The 16,239-nt window shown below is 38.0% G+C and overlaps 2 protein-coding genes and 1 non-coding gene across 6 annotated transcripts in view; 1 reads left to right on the top strand and 2 right to left on the bottom strand.

Annotated features, from left to right (window-relative positions):
* Nucleotides 1-8,812, bottom strand: part of LOC111869038 (nonsense-mediated mRNA decay protein 2) — a 229,274-nt gene extending 220,462 nt beyond the window's left edge. Inside the window, exon 1 of the mRNA XM_023860224.2 lies at nt 8,716-8,812. Coding sequence (XP_023715992.2) covers nt 8,716-8,796 — 81 coding nt within the window. The 5' untranslated portion in view covers nt 8,797-8,812. The remainder of the gene's footprint in view (nt 1-8,715) is intronic.
* On the top strand, nt 1,674-1,745 carry Trnae-cuc. The gene has a single exon. It is a non-coding gene; the product is annotated as a tRNA-Glu (tRNA).
* A 4,782-nt stretch (nt 8,813-13,594) lies between the features above and the next one.
* The window catches only part of LOC111869049 (neuropeptide CCHamide-1 receptor), a 324,526-nt gene continuing 321,881 nt past the window's right edge, over nt 13,595-16,239 (bottom strand). For all 4 annotated transcript variants that reach the window (XM_033753263.1, XM_023860247.2, XM_033753262.1 and 1 more), the window contains one exon: nt 13,595-15,895. In XM_033753263.1, the coding sequence (XP_033609154.1) occupies nt 15,269-15,895 (627 nt within the window). In that variant the 3' untranslated portion in view covers nt 13,595-15,268. The remainder of the gene's footprint in view (nt 15,896-16,239) is intronic.

The raw sequence follows: 16,239 nt of genomic DNA, 5'->3' as shown, positions 1-16,239 counted from the left end.
TTCGGTTTCCCCTGCCAATCTTCGTTCCACTAAATTCTCCATCATCATAATCACCTGAAGCTGGTACAATAGGCCAATCAGTGACCGCCGTGACGAGTGGACCCAGTTGGACTCCACCCCCCACTAAGTGAATTTAAGAAAACAATAGAAACACTTTGTTATTTAGTCACAGTGCTGGGGTATTCTCAGTGTACAGAGAGTTACTCCCTTTGCTTTTCCATAGTTTATGTAACGTCAATTTCTTTAATCTATCAACTGCAGGATGACTATGAATGGTGAACTGAAAAGGACGTGGAAAGCCGTGATATATTTTCAAAAATTATTCCAGAAATTATTTTAATAAATCTTCGGAGAAGTTGTGGCTCCCAGTTCTTATAAATGAATGTGTAATTTGTACGTAGCACAGAAAACATATCATATAAGATCTACAACATTTACGAGTACTTCGAAGTATCAGCTAAGTGGTGAAGACAGAGATAAATCGATTCTCCGTATTAGGTAGTAGGTTCTGAAACAATACGTTTGCGTATCAATCGTAAACAAACTGGTGATGGCTGGCCGCGCCATAGCTCAAGCGGCTAGTCGCTGGCTTCCCACCGCGGTGGGCCGGGTTTTCTCCGAGTACTTCGGTTTCCCCTGCCAATCTTCATTCCACCAAATTCTCCATCATCATAATCACCAGTAACAGGCTACAATAGGCCAATCAGTGGCCGCCGTGCCGAGTGGACCCAGTTGGACTCCATGCCCCCACTAAGCGAATTAAGAAAAAAACCAGCTGATGTGTTCCATTCGTATTTATTTCTGTTGCTGAAGAAAATATATAGATAATTATTACTGTATAATTACTAACCGGCAATTGATTTTCATAATTTGAGTTTTATTGAAATGGTAATGAACTTCATTATGATTCAATGCATAGCTAACTAATACGATTTAATGTTTAATATTACGTTCAGTGAATGGATGAAAGATGAAATGAGAATCTTAAGGTAAATATGGACCGCTTTCAGTGCTGAAGTGCTCGATCTATTTCTTATTTATGTATTGTATCATTCACCATGCNAGAGGCCTTGCGACGAGCTGATCACCCGTCCAAGGAGTCCTACCGAATGTGTATGATCTAGAAAAACCGAAGTGAACGGAGAAGTTCATGGAGGTAGGCCTAGGCCCACTGGGGCTGTAGTGCCAAGGGGGGGGGGGAAGAAAAGGAAAAAAAAAATATTTATCATATATTTGGTGACGCTGTTGGTGGCTCAAGATTGGTAGGGTGATTAATGAATGACGAGTTTAATTGGGTGTGTAAGGAAGGGGTCGTTCGCGTATTCAGGGTACTACCCCAGCATTCGCCTGGAGGAATGAAGAAATTCGTGGAAAATATCAGTGACGATAACCGATCCCTCTACGAAGATTTGAAGTAGACACCTGAGCCAATTTGCTTGGTGCAACATATTTTGAAATGCTATCCGATTAAATCAATGATACAACGCATGTCACAATATGACTAAGAAATTTGCCTGTCGTAATGTATAGATCGCACATTATATAAATCACAATAACTGTTTGAATATAAAAAAGTGTTACTAATGTCTGTATATTATAACTATGGAAACGCTCGGCTGTGATCCACTACTTGCTTGTAATATATATTAGTAACTAAAAATACGCTGAATGTCTCCGGTATGGTCTAGTGGTTAGGATACCTGGCTCTCACCCAGGAGGCTCGGGTTCGATTCCCGGTACCGGAATTTTTTATTTTGTTTTAATAGTACATTTGATAATATTTCGTTCCTGTTTTATGTAAAAAATGTTTTATTACGTTTCACTTGGCCTATTCCCTTGAGATTCACAGATCTACCGTAAGTAAAGCTATATGATATTTGTTTTATAAATAAATGCAAATTACATATAAGAGAACAATACAAATTTTGTGTGCGCATACAAATGTAAATTCAAGAAAATCCTTAATACATTTTGATTACTTGTGGTATAAATAAAAATGACGCTAAAAAGGAGAAAGACCTTAGGAAAGATGCAATTAATATTTGACTTTGTAACAGCCTGAATGGCTGTGCCATGGATTAAGAAGACGAACAGGAGTAAAAAATATAAGAAAATTAAGGCCCAACCAGATTATAGATAATGGTACAAATGCCTTTTACTAGAATAATACTTTAAGCAGCAAGACAAAATGTTGAAAATGGATAACATGATGGGATTTCATTACGAAACTTAAGGTTTCCATAGTGATTAAAATTTGTATTGCTGTGGTCGTCTGAGGTATGACACCGAGCAGACTTGCAGGTGTCAACGTTTTTGATGAACCGACGGTTTCCGGAGTTATCCCGAAGAAGGAACCAGCAGGTTCCCACAAAAATTTTGTAGCCAGTTACAAGTCTACACGGTGTCACAACCCAGGAGACCCTGAGATAAATTAACAGTAGCATAACATGGGCCGCGTCAGAGGAAAATAACGTCAATTAGAACCCAAACACCCTTGAATATACACTGTAGGAAGGTAAGTTTATAGGTATGACCAGCAGATGGCGGGGGCTCACCGAATCCACCAAACTGCCATCTACCAGGCGATATTATAACTAATATATTCAATATTTCCCGATAGGTGGCAGGTTCATGCATTGTGTATATGCTGCAATCTAGCATCGATTCCTGAAACTATATACCCTTGCACCAGGGAAGAAATTGACCGTAGCGTAACATGTAGACCTAATACAACACAAAAACATGTTTCAGTGCTGGCATTCACTGCGTTGCTCAGTACGTCATTCAGCAAAATGATCCGATAGCTTAATCACAAAGAGTCCGGTACTGGACGCCATAATGAACCAGTTACAGACATTCCGCAAACTCACTGCCTGTTTCTTGAATATATGTATATTTTAACATTATTACCATATTTACCCCTAGGCCATCAAAGCGCATTGCTACCTTCGAGTTGATAGATAAAATTCTGCATGCATTTCTCAACTCCTCTGGCTAGATGTTCCGATTGCTTCTCCCCTTTGATTATGTAGCTTTGCTCCATCTTCCTACCACAACAAAACAAAAAACAAACTCTGTGGCCTGTAGTCCGCAAGCGAATTATACCGACCGAACGACCGCCGCTTGTCGGCGAAGTTAGTGCCAACTTCTGCGGATAGAGGGTGTCACGTGGTGAGCGCAACGGATCCCCACGGCAGTTAATCTCAGTTTTCTAGACTGGACCACCCTCTTATCACTTCCTCTTTCTTGTTTCAAAATAGGGTTTTTAATACCCTGATCTAAACAATTAGATTACATGCTTTCTCTTAGGGCGCGAGGCCAAGCTTCACGTATACTTACAATAACATAAAATTATTGTGGCATATAGGCCAGTTGCTATGCAACGGCCGTGAACTAAGCAGCCATACAACAACGGTTGCTAAGTAATGGGTCTGCAAATAATGACCACTGTAAGGTAACTGCCGTAACAAACACGCACGCAAGAATAGAAGAGTTGTTGGAAGCGGCTGTCTCTGTGGTGTCCGTGCCGAGAATATAAAACGACGTCCAGCCGTAATGAACATGATTCTCACGTGTGGAGGCGAGGTCGAATACCTCCACCGTGACCCTGTGAATCGTAGGAGGTGACGAAAAGGGAAGTCTCAAATCTGAGACAGTAAAATATGGTCGCGAGTCCCAAGGGACTCGGAAGAGAGAAAGACTGCGCTGGCAAGGACCAGCAGCATATTCATAAGACAGACCCTACCTCTATTCAGAGAGGGCGCCCCACAAAAACAAGACCGCATCTGTCAAAACAGTAATAAATATCTGGTCATGATACTTGATCTAGTGGTTAGAGTTCCTGACTTCATATCCAGAGGTCCGTGTTCGATTCTCGGCGCTACCAGAATTTCTGAGAAGTAGTGGGCCTGGAACGGGATCTACCCAGCCTCGTGATGATAACTGAGGAGCTATTTCAAGGAATTAACGGCCGTGGGGATTCGTTGCGCTGACCACGCGACACCCTCTATCCGCTAAAGTTGGCACTAACTTCGCCGACAAGCGGCTGTTGCTCGGTCGGTATAGTTCGCTTGCGGACCAGAACCGCAGAGTTTTTATATGTATGGTGTTTACTGTACTAGGCTTCCAAAATTCTCACTGAACACCCCAGTCAATCAACCTCTTTTCACTTTCGTTTTTAAGAAGTAAACGCATTTGTTTACACAATGTCTCGTTGTATAAGACAATTATATCAAATTCTTTACGTTACTGTACCTACACCGGCAAGAAATTTAAGACTGTACTTTAATGCATACTTTTCAATTGTAAACTTTCACTGTGACTGATGGTACTCTCATACTGTCGTAACGTGCAAAGTTGTCAATTATAAAACTGTGAACAAGTGTAAGACCTAATTACAATAGCTCAACGGCGCAATAATTAGTTTTTCGGGCTATTGTTAGCACTGTATAATGTGGTGAGGATACTGTTCCAAGGGCCACTGTTGTACTCGGAACTTAGCAGAAATGTTGAAAACCGTCTGTTCGGAATTCTGTTTAAAATGGGAGTAATAGAACTGAAGTAAAATTAACAACATTCTATGTCCTTCGAGGAGAAGTAACAGACGTTCCTTTCATATTACTTCATTCATCATGGGACTTAAAATCTTTCATATACGTACTTCTCCAGTGGCACTCGACCATTAGCCACAATTCAACATTGACCTTGCGTGGTTCAATCATGTGAACATGAAATAAAAACGTCCAGCGACGAAAATATATCAGTGTGTGTTGCGTTAGTTGCACGAGAATTGCTTCTTTTTTTTTCTGTCCTTTTTTCTGAGAGGGGGAAATAAATCCAATTTTCTTTTTTCGGTTCCTGACGGATAAAAATCTTACCCGACTGAATGCTTGATTAAAATCAGGAAACGGTTATCAGTTCAGTTATATCGTACAAATCCTGCGGGTTTGAATGGAAGGAGACATTGTACGAAATAAAAAAAATATAAAAGTGAATCACAGAAACAAGAAAATCTGTTAACCCAAACACTCAAGAATCCTTATACCTTCGTATAAAAAAAAAATAAAATGTTTAAAAATATATGTCAGCAATTCCACAAAATTGGAGTAAGTTCAAAATTCCTGTCCGGTTATTATTCAATTAAAAAAAAAAGTTAAGTTTAAGGCACGAAATAATTTCGCCTGCTCAAACACTGGGATCGTGAGTTCAAATCCCACTCGAGGTATGGATGTCTCCGCGTTTCTTTGTGTTTGTGTTGTCCTGTGTAAGTAGCGGCCTTACGATAGAGCTGATCACCCGTCCAAGGAGTCCTACTGATTGTCTATAAGATCCACAGTTCCAGACTAATTCTGATTGGGAACAGACCAGAGGGCCTAATATGAAAGAAAGAAAGAAAGAAAGAAAGAAAGAAAGAAAGAAAGAAAGAAAGGGTAAAAGTAAAAGGTCCTTTTACTTAACTATGTAAGCACTACACTGTCAAGACTTATAAGCGAGTGGATGTATAAGCCCATGTTTTCTTGACCTCGGCACTAGTTGGAGGCGAGTGGTCAGCTTCACGCCCGGCCGCTTTACCCCCGGGGAAATAATCCCCGGTATCCATTGGATAGTAGGATGGGTGGACCCCAGAGCCGGTTAGGACGACATAGAGAAGTGAAAATTCTTGACCCCAACGGAACTCGAACTCCGAACCCTCGGTCGTCCAGCCACAAGCTAGTTGCTATACCGGCAGAAAGAAAGAAAGAAGTAAACCTTTAAACTTATGTCACCTTCAAGAAAAAGACATTAAAGACAAACTTGCAGGTATTTATGAGCCTATGTGCAGAAAAGTTAAGTTAGTCTTGTTGTTAAAACCATTGCAATCAAGAAGTACGGGGCATGGAGGTAAAGCTGCACTTAACCTCAACATAAGATAATGGTGATCTGTCAGATTCACGCTCTCTCATGTTTACCGCTGGATAAATGCTCCCGTTCGGTACAGACTGAGTGGTGTTCAGAGCTGGTCTGATTGTGACGGAGTGAAGATTCCACTGGTTTGCTAGCTGTTGGATCTGAGTTATCCATTCTAATACGGTTATTATAGTACATTGTCGAATAGAAGGATAAAATGGAAATAAACGCGTGAAGAATCGATCATGGTTTTTGCAAGGCACTATCCAACAAATTTTTCTGGAGAAACTGAAGATAACCATAAAATATCAATTATAATAGAAGTCGCCGAGATGAGAAAACAAAGTTGGTTTACTAATCACTGTCATGAACATGCTTAACACAATTCGTTATCATCAATGTTTCAAACAAAGTTGCAGCCGTTACTTCGTTCCAGTTTCTGTAATTCATGTTCTTTCTTCAAATCAAGAGATGATATATCATGAAATTGAAATTTTTTTATTCGCTATGTTTCATATAGTAGTCAGAATAAAAACAGTCTTTCCACGAAATAATAATAAGCATTTCATGAGTTTTGTTTCTTTCAGAAGGACAGTGAAGTTCTCTTCTCTTATCTTCCAAAATTATTATAATCTGAGTAATTTTCGACTATAGCCTACATTATAAAGTTTCGAACATATGAACTTATAACTTTCTCACCACTCTCAATGCTGTTCTTCAAACATTTCATGTCTTAAGCAAAATATTGCGCCTGCGTTCTAGAGAGTCTCGATGTTTTACTCTGCGTCGGAGCATTGTTTGGCTTGGGATTATCGCCCGCCGGCAGCTGAATCTGTAGACCCATCATTAATTCTCATCTATCACTAATCCCCCTTCATCATTAATTACGTCACAAGACAAACCTTATCATCACTATTTTTTTTTCCCTTGGCACTACAACCACAGTGGGCCTAGGCCTACCTCCATGAACTTCTCCGTTCACTTCGGCTTTTCTAGATCTTACACATTCGGTAGGACTCCTTGGGCGGGTGATCAGCTCGTCGCAAGGCCTCTACCTGTATACAAAAACAGAAAAACGCACACACAAAACTAAATATCCATGCCCTGAGTAGGATTCGAACCCAAGATCCCGGTTTCCAAGCGAGAGAACAGTACATGCCTTAGACCGCTCGGCTACCGTGACCGGCCTTATCATCACTATACTGACTTGAATTTGGCAAGAAGTAACTCGTATGAACTGTGTGGCCGAAATTTCTAACAACAGTCTACCTAACGATCACCGCTACACGCACCCTTCAAAATGCTGTCCCAATTCAGTCCACAGAGACATAAAAATTGCATCATATACAGTTTAGCGATAGAGCAAGAGATCTCTTACTGGAAGCAAAAGTCACTGTGTATAACCTCTATACATACATTCTTAAATTGAACCATGTTAAAAATAGACGTACTAGAAATTTTTTTTCCCCTTGGCACTACAGCCCCAGTGGGCCTAGGCCTACCTCCATGAACTCCGTTCACTTAGGTTTTTCTAGATCTTACACATTCGGTAGGACTCCTTGGGCGGGTGATCAGCTCGTCGCAAGGTCTCACCTGTACACAAACACAGAAAAACGCACACAAACATCCATGCCCTGAGTGGGATTCGAACCCACGATCCCGGCTTCCTAGCGAGCGAAGACAGTGCATGCCTTAGACCTACTAGAATAGGGGTAAGTAATTTCAAGGGGAGCATCAAGATGATCATATTTACGCACAATTTAATTTAAAACTAATATAAGATATATAGTGTATAGTATGTACCGTCTATACAACAACAATCAGTATTCAAAACAAAGAAGACACTACTGCATCAACATTTGCTTTTATTAGGTTTATTACTGTCGTCTTTAATAAACCTAATAAAAGCAAATGTTGATACAGTAGCATCTTCTTTGTTTTTAATACTGATTGTTGTTGTGTGGACGGTACATTCTATACACTATATACCTTATTTAAGACACACAACAGGATGCACAATATTAAGATTAAAACTAATATGTCAGTATAGAGGACATTAACATCCTAAAGACGATTTCCATACGAACCTTTATGAGTGTGAAACTTTCTGTCTTCCTGTGAATAGTCAAATTAGATCTAAGCATCACTGTTGGCCTTCCAGTGTGGAATATTTAATGAGAAATATTATTTGCTTCGTACGTTTTAGTAAAAATCCTTGGTCCAAGATTTATCCAAAATCCCTAGCATTTGAATAGATTTATATTCTGACATAGGTTATATACGATGGTAATTTTGGGGAAATATCTACGATAGTAATTAAATTTTTTTAATTCGCTTAGTGGGCGGTGGAGTCCAGCTGGGTCCACTCGGCACGGCGGCAACTGATTGGCTTATTGTACCTGTCCCGGGTCATTATGATGGAGAGTTTGGTGGAATGAAGATTGTCAGGGGAAACCGAAGTACTCGGAGAAAACACGCCCCAGCGCCACTTTGTCCACCACAAATCCCACTTCATCAGACCCGGGATCGAGCTCGGGCCGCCGCGGTAGGAAGCCAGCGACTAACCGCTTGAGCTATGGCGCGGCCATCTACGATAAGTTATACAACATTTGACGCAGAGCATAAAAATTTCGGCGAGAGTAAACATACTGTCCAAACCGACTACATGCATTCCAATATTCAGCTCGACAACACACAACAGCCTGTACCAAAGAATACCTTCTGATTACCTCGCATGGGATTGCCAGTGATGTATGAGCATGTACTATAACACTAAATATATATGACTATAAATGAGCAGTTTATGGTTGTTTCAAGAGCGTAACTTACCAGAGGCCATAAAACTTCTGAACTTTCAAGCTGAAATGACACCACCAAGCCACTTCGAACGAAATTAATTCCCCCATTCATTCACAACACCCATCAAACTGCAACATTGACTGCTTACTGGCGTTACTGACAACATGACAAACACAAAGAGCATGTTTGCAACGGACATTATCGGAACTAAAATCTATAACCTATAAGGAACAAGAAAATAACTCCTTCACAGTTCACTTTCGGCTATCTTTGATGCTACCGTAATGTTAGAGAAGCCAAGGAATTCCATCTATTCTAATAACGGAAGCATTTTGCGGGCATATGTGGTGGTTATTACTCGCCATTGCAAAATCCTGTCCTGAAAGCCATGACGTGAAATTAGGAACTAACAAATTAGATATTATATTGTGTCTCAAATATCTGTGAGGTTATGCAATCAAAAGGTAGTGACCTCGTTGGTGAATTCAATCATTAGAAATTTATAAGAATCTCTTTTCAACACAATAGAGAACCAAACTCACCGTATTATTTTTTTATTGTCAGTGGGGTGGGACTAAGTCCATTGTATTGCGACCACTTCTGGCCTATTGTACCACCCCAGATTGGTGAGGGTGATTGTGGAGCAGTTGGTGGAATGAAGATTGGCAGGGGAAACCGAAGTACTTGGAGAAAACATACTCCAGCGCCACTTTGTCTACCACATATCCCACTTCACCAGACCCGGGATCGAACCCGGGCAGCCGCGGTGGGAAGCCAGCGACTAACCGCTTGAGCTATGGCGCGGCCAAACTCACCGTAACTTTGATTTCGTTGAACACACAAGACTATAAGAATTACTGTTTTTTTACTCTTTCTATCATTCGTATTCTAGAGACTAGAAAACACGACGTTTCGGAAACAGGATCTGTTTCAGTCCTCAAGTGAGGAGGGAAGACACCTACTCGGTTGGGTCCGTTAGAACGAGCTAACCTTTAGACTTAGGTTCGGTAGAAGCTAGTTCCAATCTCAGCTGGAACAGTGGATATACCGAGGTTTTCGTGACTTTACTCAGTCCCTCTTGGCAAGTTCCAGGATACTAATACTACTAGACTGCAGCCACTTCCTTCCAGATCCTTGACAACTGATCAGCCTGCCGTCTGTTGCTGTATGTCCTGAGATATTAAGAGCTTGGTAAAATACTCATAAAACTAGCCTTTATATAAATAGAGTACTCATCAGGTTTGAAGAAGAAATGCAGACCATTACACAAAGACAGATGCATACATACCGCTTTGCTTCAGTTAACGGTTAGGCCTGTAAAATGAGAACCCAAATAATATCAAATCACTATTTCAAACCCCCCTTGTGAGATATAAGAAACAATATGGGATTTTCCCATTATTATGAATTCCAAATTTAACTTTGGACTAGACATGGATATCTACATATCTGCAATACAGTTCTGTCAGTTACAAGTGCTGAAAATAGGACTGTGGGCTGCGAATATATATACACATACTGACACTCAGCAACCTTCACAATTTTACCCTGAAGATGGAGACAGCATATACCTCTGAAATGACAGCAACATCACCCACATCCACATGGTATAACAGGCCAAGAATAGAAATTAGGGCTGGATTTAAGGGGAAACAACTTGTACAGTCATCACAGTGCTTTAAAAAAAAAAAAAAAAACAATAACCCAGATTTTACTGAGAATTTGATTCTGTGAAATCACCAAATTTAGTTTTGTATTTTCAGTTATTTTAACACATAATAAAGTAAATGGGCTGTGATAAACTAACATTTTATTTCCTCCAGAACCCACACAACTATAAATTCAGCAGTGATAAACTGTGTGCACTTACTTTTATTGGAACTTTTTCATATGAGCAGAAATGCTGTCCATTATAAGTGTTTCACGAGTTTGCAACAAAATAAAATGCACGCAAATCATTTGCAAACTAAAAAAACTGTGCTCAAAAAGAGTAAATTTATTGCTTTTAGGGTTGAATGTTATGCTGCTATTTTAACAAGTGAAATCCATACAGTCCATGTGAAAAGTAAGAAAGGAAATTGAGACAAGGAAGGAGGAATATCAGGATTGCCATTTATACCTCACTAATCAAGAATTTTCAGTGTGCAGTCAATCATATTACTTATTACTTGCATGAACACAGAGATAAAAAGTGTGCAATGTACTTTCAATTAATTTATTTGAATTGTAAATTTAAGGGCAATATGGGAGAAATTATATATATATCATGTAGCCTTTAAATATCTGACCACATCATATACAAACATGACAACACTAGTCATTAATAATTATATTTTTTTACAGGTTAACATATAATACTAATTATTACTATTACTTACAATCATATACAATTATTGTTATCATATGAGACAAAGGTACAAATAACTTATTATAAATTATTCGGTACTCCCAATTTTATGGAAGCATAAACAGTCATGAGGATTATATTAAATCTAGGACCCTGTGTGTTTTTATGTAGAAATGGCGGGATATTCCACAGAACTACATGAACATGTGGACTTCATTCAATGAAATACTGATGCCAAAGCAGCAACATTTTACTAATGGCTGCTTAGTTAATATTAATAAATTTTGATTCCAAAGAGTGGCTTGTGAGAGGTCAATGACATGCTGTCTTCTTGTAGATCTCTGTAAAATTGATGTATGTGAATGTCCCAAGCAAAGAACAGAGATATTACTTTTCTGTCTTCAGGGGATGAAAGTTACAACATAATTAAAATGTGATAAAAATTGTAAGATTTGAGGCTTTCACGGCGGTGACTATGAAGAAAGCAGTCTTCTGGGATTTGGCACCGTGTATATGTGGGATTAACACCACATATACACGGTGCCAAATCCCAGAAGACTGCTTTCTTCATGATAAAAATTGCTTAGTACCTTTCAATATTCAATAATGATGATGCTGCTGATGATAGTTACTCGTAAATTTTTCATTACCTTTAATGTGCCAACTCAACAGCTACAGCAGCCAGTTACAGAGTCAGCACAAACAAATAAATAAAGAAAATAACACACACACATGCAAGACGAAATCAATCTTCATATGTGTATCAGTATATCAGATTTGCACAGAGTTAATAATAGATTCCAAAGTAAGAAACTGTGTTTAGTGTGTGACACAAATGACAAATATATATTAAAAATAAAAGTCGCAAATTAGAACCTCATGGAACAGCAGATATGAGTAGCGTAATGAAAGGCAACAAAGAAAATCTAGTAAAATGTACATAATATATTCTATTGGTTAGGGACCATTAATTAAAATCTCAGTTAAAACAGCTATTAGACAAGCCATAACCTATGCTTAACAAACAGAAAGGAATACAAAACTAATTCAAAGGCACTAGCAAGGTCAGAATAAAATCAATTTTTCTATGAGCTCACACAATGGAAGTACCAGAAACAAAACGAGCAACCAAATTTGTAGCAGTTGATGTCAATTTTTTTAACCATGCTGTGGAAAATTAAACTTAGTCCTATAAAAGGGTGATTTGTGGTTATGTGTAACAAATTAAAATAGAATATTTTAATAATAGTAATAATAATAGTAATAGTAATAGTAATTACTGACAGAGGTTAACAACAGAAATATTTATTGCTTTCTTCAAAACTGCCAGAAATGTCTGCGTGGAAAAACTAAGACTGAAAATACACTTCAACAAAGGGAGAAGCATCTAAGATCATCCTCTCACAAGACAACAACTGTGGCGACAATATGAACTGTGATGTCATTGACATTTATCTCTGTTTGTAGTTTTGGGATCCAAAAGATAAACACCTCTCTAAAAAAATTCTGCTTCTGCCTGCAAATATTCTTCAGTTCAATCAAATTTGTATTAAAAATATATGTTTCTTTAAATTCCTTTTTAATAATCTCTATCATTTTCCAAAATATATTCCAAATTGTCACTTTAGAAAGTGTCCATTCTCCAAACTTCTCCATTTCTTTCTTGCTTCGCATGTAAGAGCTACATTTCCAGAAAATTTTAATGTGAAATGTATTGACAAACAAAAGTAACAGCAATAACAATAATAATAGCGATGATAATGATGATGATGATGATAATAATAATAATAAATAGTAATAAATGATTTTTAAATGCTTTTCTTCCTCATTGACGTACCTGCACTTATCTCAGTACATCAAGTATATCAGTATTCCACTTTTTCTCTCATAAATTGACCTTCAACTTATTGTACTGAAGTTGGGTATGTCATATCGATACAGGGTCACGACATAAAAAGTATGAGGAGATACACGACAAAACAAATCTCACTTTGAAATGAGTTATCATGTCAAATGAAGGTAGTTCTAAAGTAACATGTGATATATATATATACTAACTTTGGAGCTGACCACCAATTTTGCATCTAATCAAAAACTTCCCAGCATTTTATGGAACATGAAGGTCCATTACTGTGTTCACAAGGGCCTTCCACTGGTCCCTATACTAAGTTAGATCAATCCAGTTCATACCACCCCCATTCTATTTCTCCAAGATCCATTTTAATATTGTTCACCTGCCTATATCTTGGTCTTCCTAGTAGTCTCTTCCTTCTGACTTTCCCACCAGTATCCTATATGTATCCTTATTCTCCCCATTCGTACTGCATGCCTTGTGAATCTCATCCTCCTTGATTTGATCATTCTAATTATACTTGGCAAAGAGCACAAGTTATGAAGCTCCTCGTTATGAAGCTTTTTCCAACCTCCTGTCACTCCATCTCTCTTCAGTCTAAATATTCTCATCAGTACTCTGCTCTCAAACACCCGCAATCTATGTTCCTCCCTTAATATCAGAGACCAAGTTTCACACCCATACAGAACCACAGCCAAAATTATAGTTTTGTATATTCTAACTCTTTTGCTTTTAGACAGCAGACGGGAAGACAAAAGGTTCTGGACTGAATGGTAGCAAGCATTTGCCAAAATTCAGTTTCCCCTTTATCACCTCCTGAATCAAATTTAATTTGTTACAGTAGTTCCAAAATATGTAAACTCCGCCATGTTTTTGAAGTATCAGTTAGTTATCTTGGTGTTTGATTTGGCCCTGCACTCTGGTGACGAGACAGCAAAATATACTTAGTTTTCTCAGTGCTTACTTCTAGACTGACCTCCTTACTTGTGTCAATTAAAGTTTCTGTGTTTTTATTTATGATACTTATGTTATCACCCAGTAGATCACATGAACAGCATAGACAGCAGTTGATGTGTCCCATTTGATTTCAGTCCCATCTGGTTGTGATATATACATACAACAATAAAAATAGGACATATACAAGAGCTTGAAATGGGTCTGAGTGGGAGGAGAAAATAATTGTTTTCTCCTTTGCTTGTGTTATTATTTTGCGTGAGAAGATATTCCATGGTCTAGGCATAATGTGTAGATGGAAATTCTCAAACACAGTTTGCAGACAGGCAGCGAACCACATTAAATACAATACAATGGCTTTAATTTTTACATTATAAATAAACATTTTTAAACATACTATTAATAATTACATCTATGGACTATTATTTGTATTGTACAATGTAAGACAAAGAGGGTATGGTGTTCAGAAAACACATTCATATTTTAATGATCATCAAATAGATAAAATTCAGAACTGCTGATGTGGAATATCCTTTATATCTGTCAATGAAATAAATGTCCAAATGTGAGCTAAGAACAATGATGTTAAAGAAAATAAAGCACACATTTCGACTGATATGAAATATGTTGTATTTCTTAGTCAATTATGTTTAATGCTTTCTGATATCATAGGTTAGAATTTGCCTTCCAAATTAATAAATAATTTTATTTTCATGTTTCATTTTTTTTCTTCTATTAGAAAGTCTGAGGAACATGAAGGCTGAATCACTCTGTCATATACACTAGCACTGAAGTATCAAATTTCTTTCCCCCACCAAAAACACACATGCACGCACGCACGTGTGCCTGCACACACACTTATGAACATATTTGTTCTTTACATTTTTTGTTCACAGGATATTTTATGTGAATAAACTCACATAACTGTTAAAAAACAGTGACGTATGACAGACAAATTTACAGAACTTGTTGGACAAGAAGACTTTAATCTGAGAGTTTGCAGAAATGTGACAGATCCAGATCATGAATGTGCGAAAAGCAATGGGTTTGAATTTGAATACCTGAGAGGTTAATATCGCAATAATTCCATGTCATATGTTGAATTCAGTTACAAATAATAAACTACAAGTTTGTACCTGCTTATGAATCAACTTTTTTATCCTTATACATCTTGTGGTATACAAGCCGACTTTGGGGAAAAATTTACTCCTGGTCCCTCAGAGGATCTACGTGTGACTATTATCTTCCCTTTACCAAAAATTTCACAACCACTTCTATGTTTTAAAAGTTACGGTTGTTGCCCTCTTGGGAGGATAGTGAGGAGATTTGTCATTGTTCAAGTAAGATTTTCCAATTTCAGGATGATGCAAGTTGCCATGAGAAAGGTGTAACTGACACCTTGTTCCCCCTGACACTCGCGGAGCCCACTTTCAGGTTTTGTCTAAATTAAACACAGTGGTATGGGTTGTTGCAACAGAACAGTTGACATCATCAGGCTGAAGGCAGTGTCTTCGAACTGTGCTATTCAAATGTATCAAAGTGTGTGATGATGTTTCACATAAAATTGCACTATTTCCACGGCGACTTAAACTGTGTCGTCCTCTACTATCAGTACAGCAACAAAACAAATGCCTGTTGAAATGTTTCCGAAATGTTCCGCTGACACAGTACAGTGTTATAGGATTAATGCATGAGTTGATAAAGCTGAGGCAGAAGCCTATGATCCTAAATGCGTGCCAGAAGTCATCGTAAACTTCTTCTGACTGCGGGTCAAAGTGGAACCACAGGTTGAATATATGATACGGTAGAAAGCACAGCATGAATATAATGACGAATGCTAAAACCATCTTTGCTACTTTCTTCCGTGCACGAATTTGTGTTGATTGTCCTTGCATCTCTCCGGGCATATTCCTGGTGCTGAGAACAAGATGATGAGCCATCAGGATGTAGAAAAATGTGATAATAATCAGTGGAATGGCATAATATGATAGAAACTTGATTACCACCATTATCTGAACGTATTTTCTACCCAGTTTCTCTGGATATGGGTGGCACACCTGTGAAAACAAAAAAAAAGTTATTTATGCAGTAAACCTTAAAGATATCATGATAATTAAGTAAAATTTAATGGCCTTAAAAGGCTGATATTATAGTCAAAACTCTGATGTTTCAGTTGTTCATTCTGCTTATGTCGTCAGTGTGACACAATATAAAATGAAAGTTACTGTTGATAAAAATTGATATATCAGAAACTTATACTACTTTCATTAGCAGGACAGATGTAGTATGACAAAAACTTAAGCTTTCAAACATCACAATTTTATTCCAAAAGGACGTAGCACATAATTCAGTAACACATCAGTGATTCAAGAAATTGTTTACATTAATTTTGTTTACTTCA

The sequence above is a fragment of the Cryptotermes secundus genome, unplaced genomic scaffold (genome assembly GCF_002891405.2).
Source record: "Cryptotermes secundus unplaced genomic scaffold, Csec_1.0 scaffold70, whole genome shotgun sequence".
Classification (NCBI taxonomy): domain Eukaryota; kingdom Metazoa; phylum Arthropoda; class Insecta; order Blattodea; family Kalotermitidae; genus Cryptotermes; species Cryptotermes secundus.
This window is presented reverse-complemented; position numbering and strand designations above follow the sequence as displayed.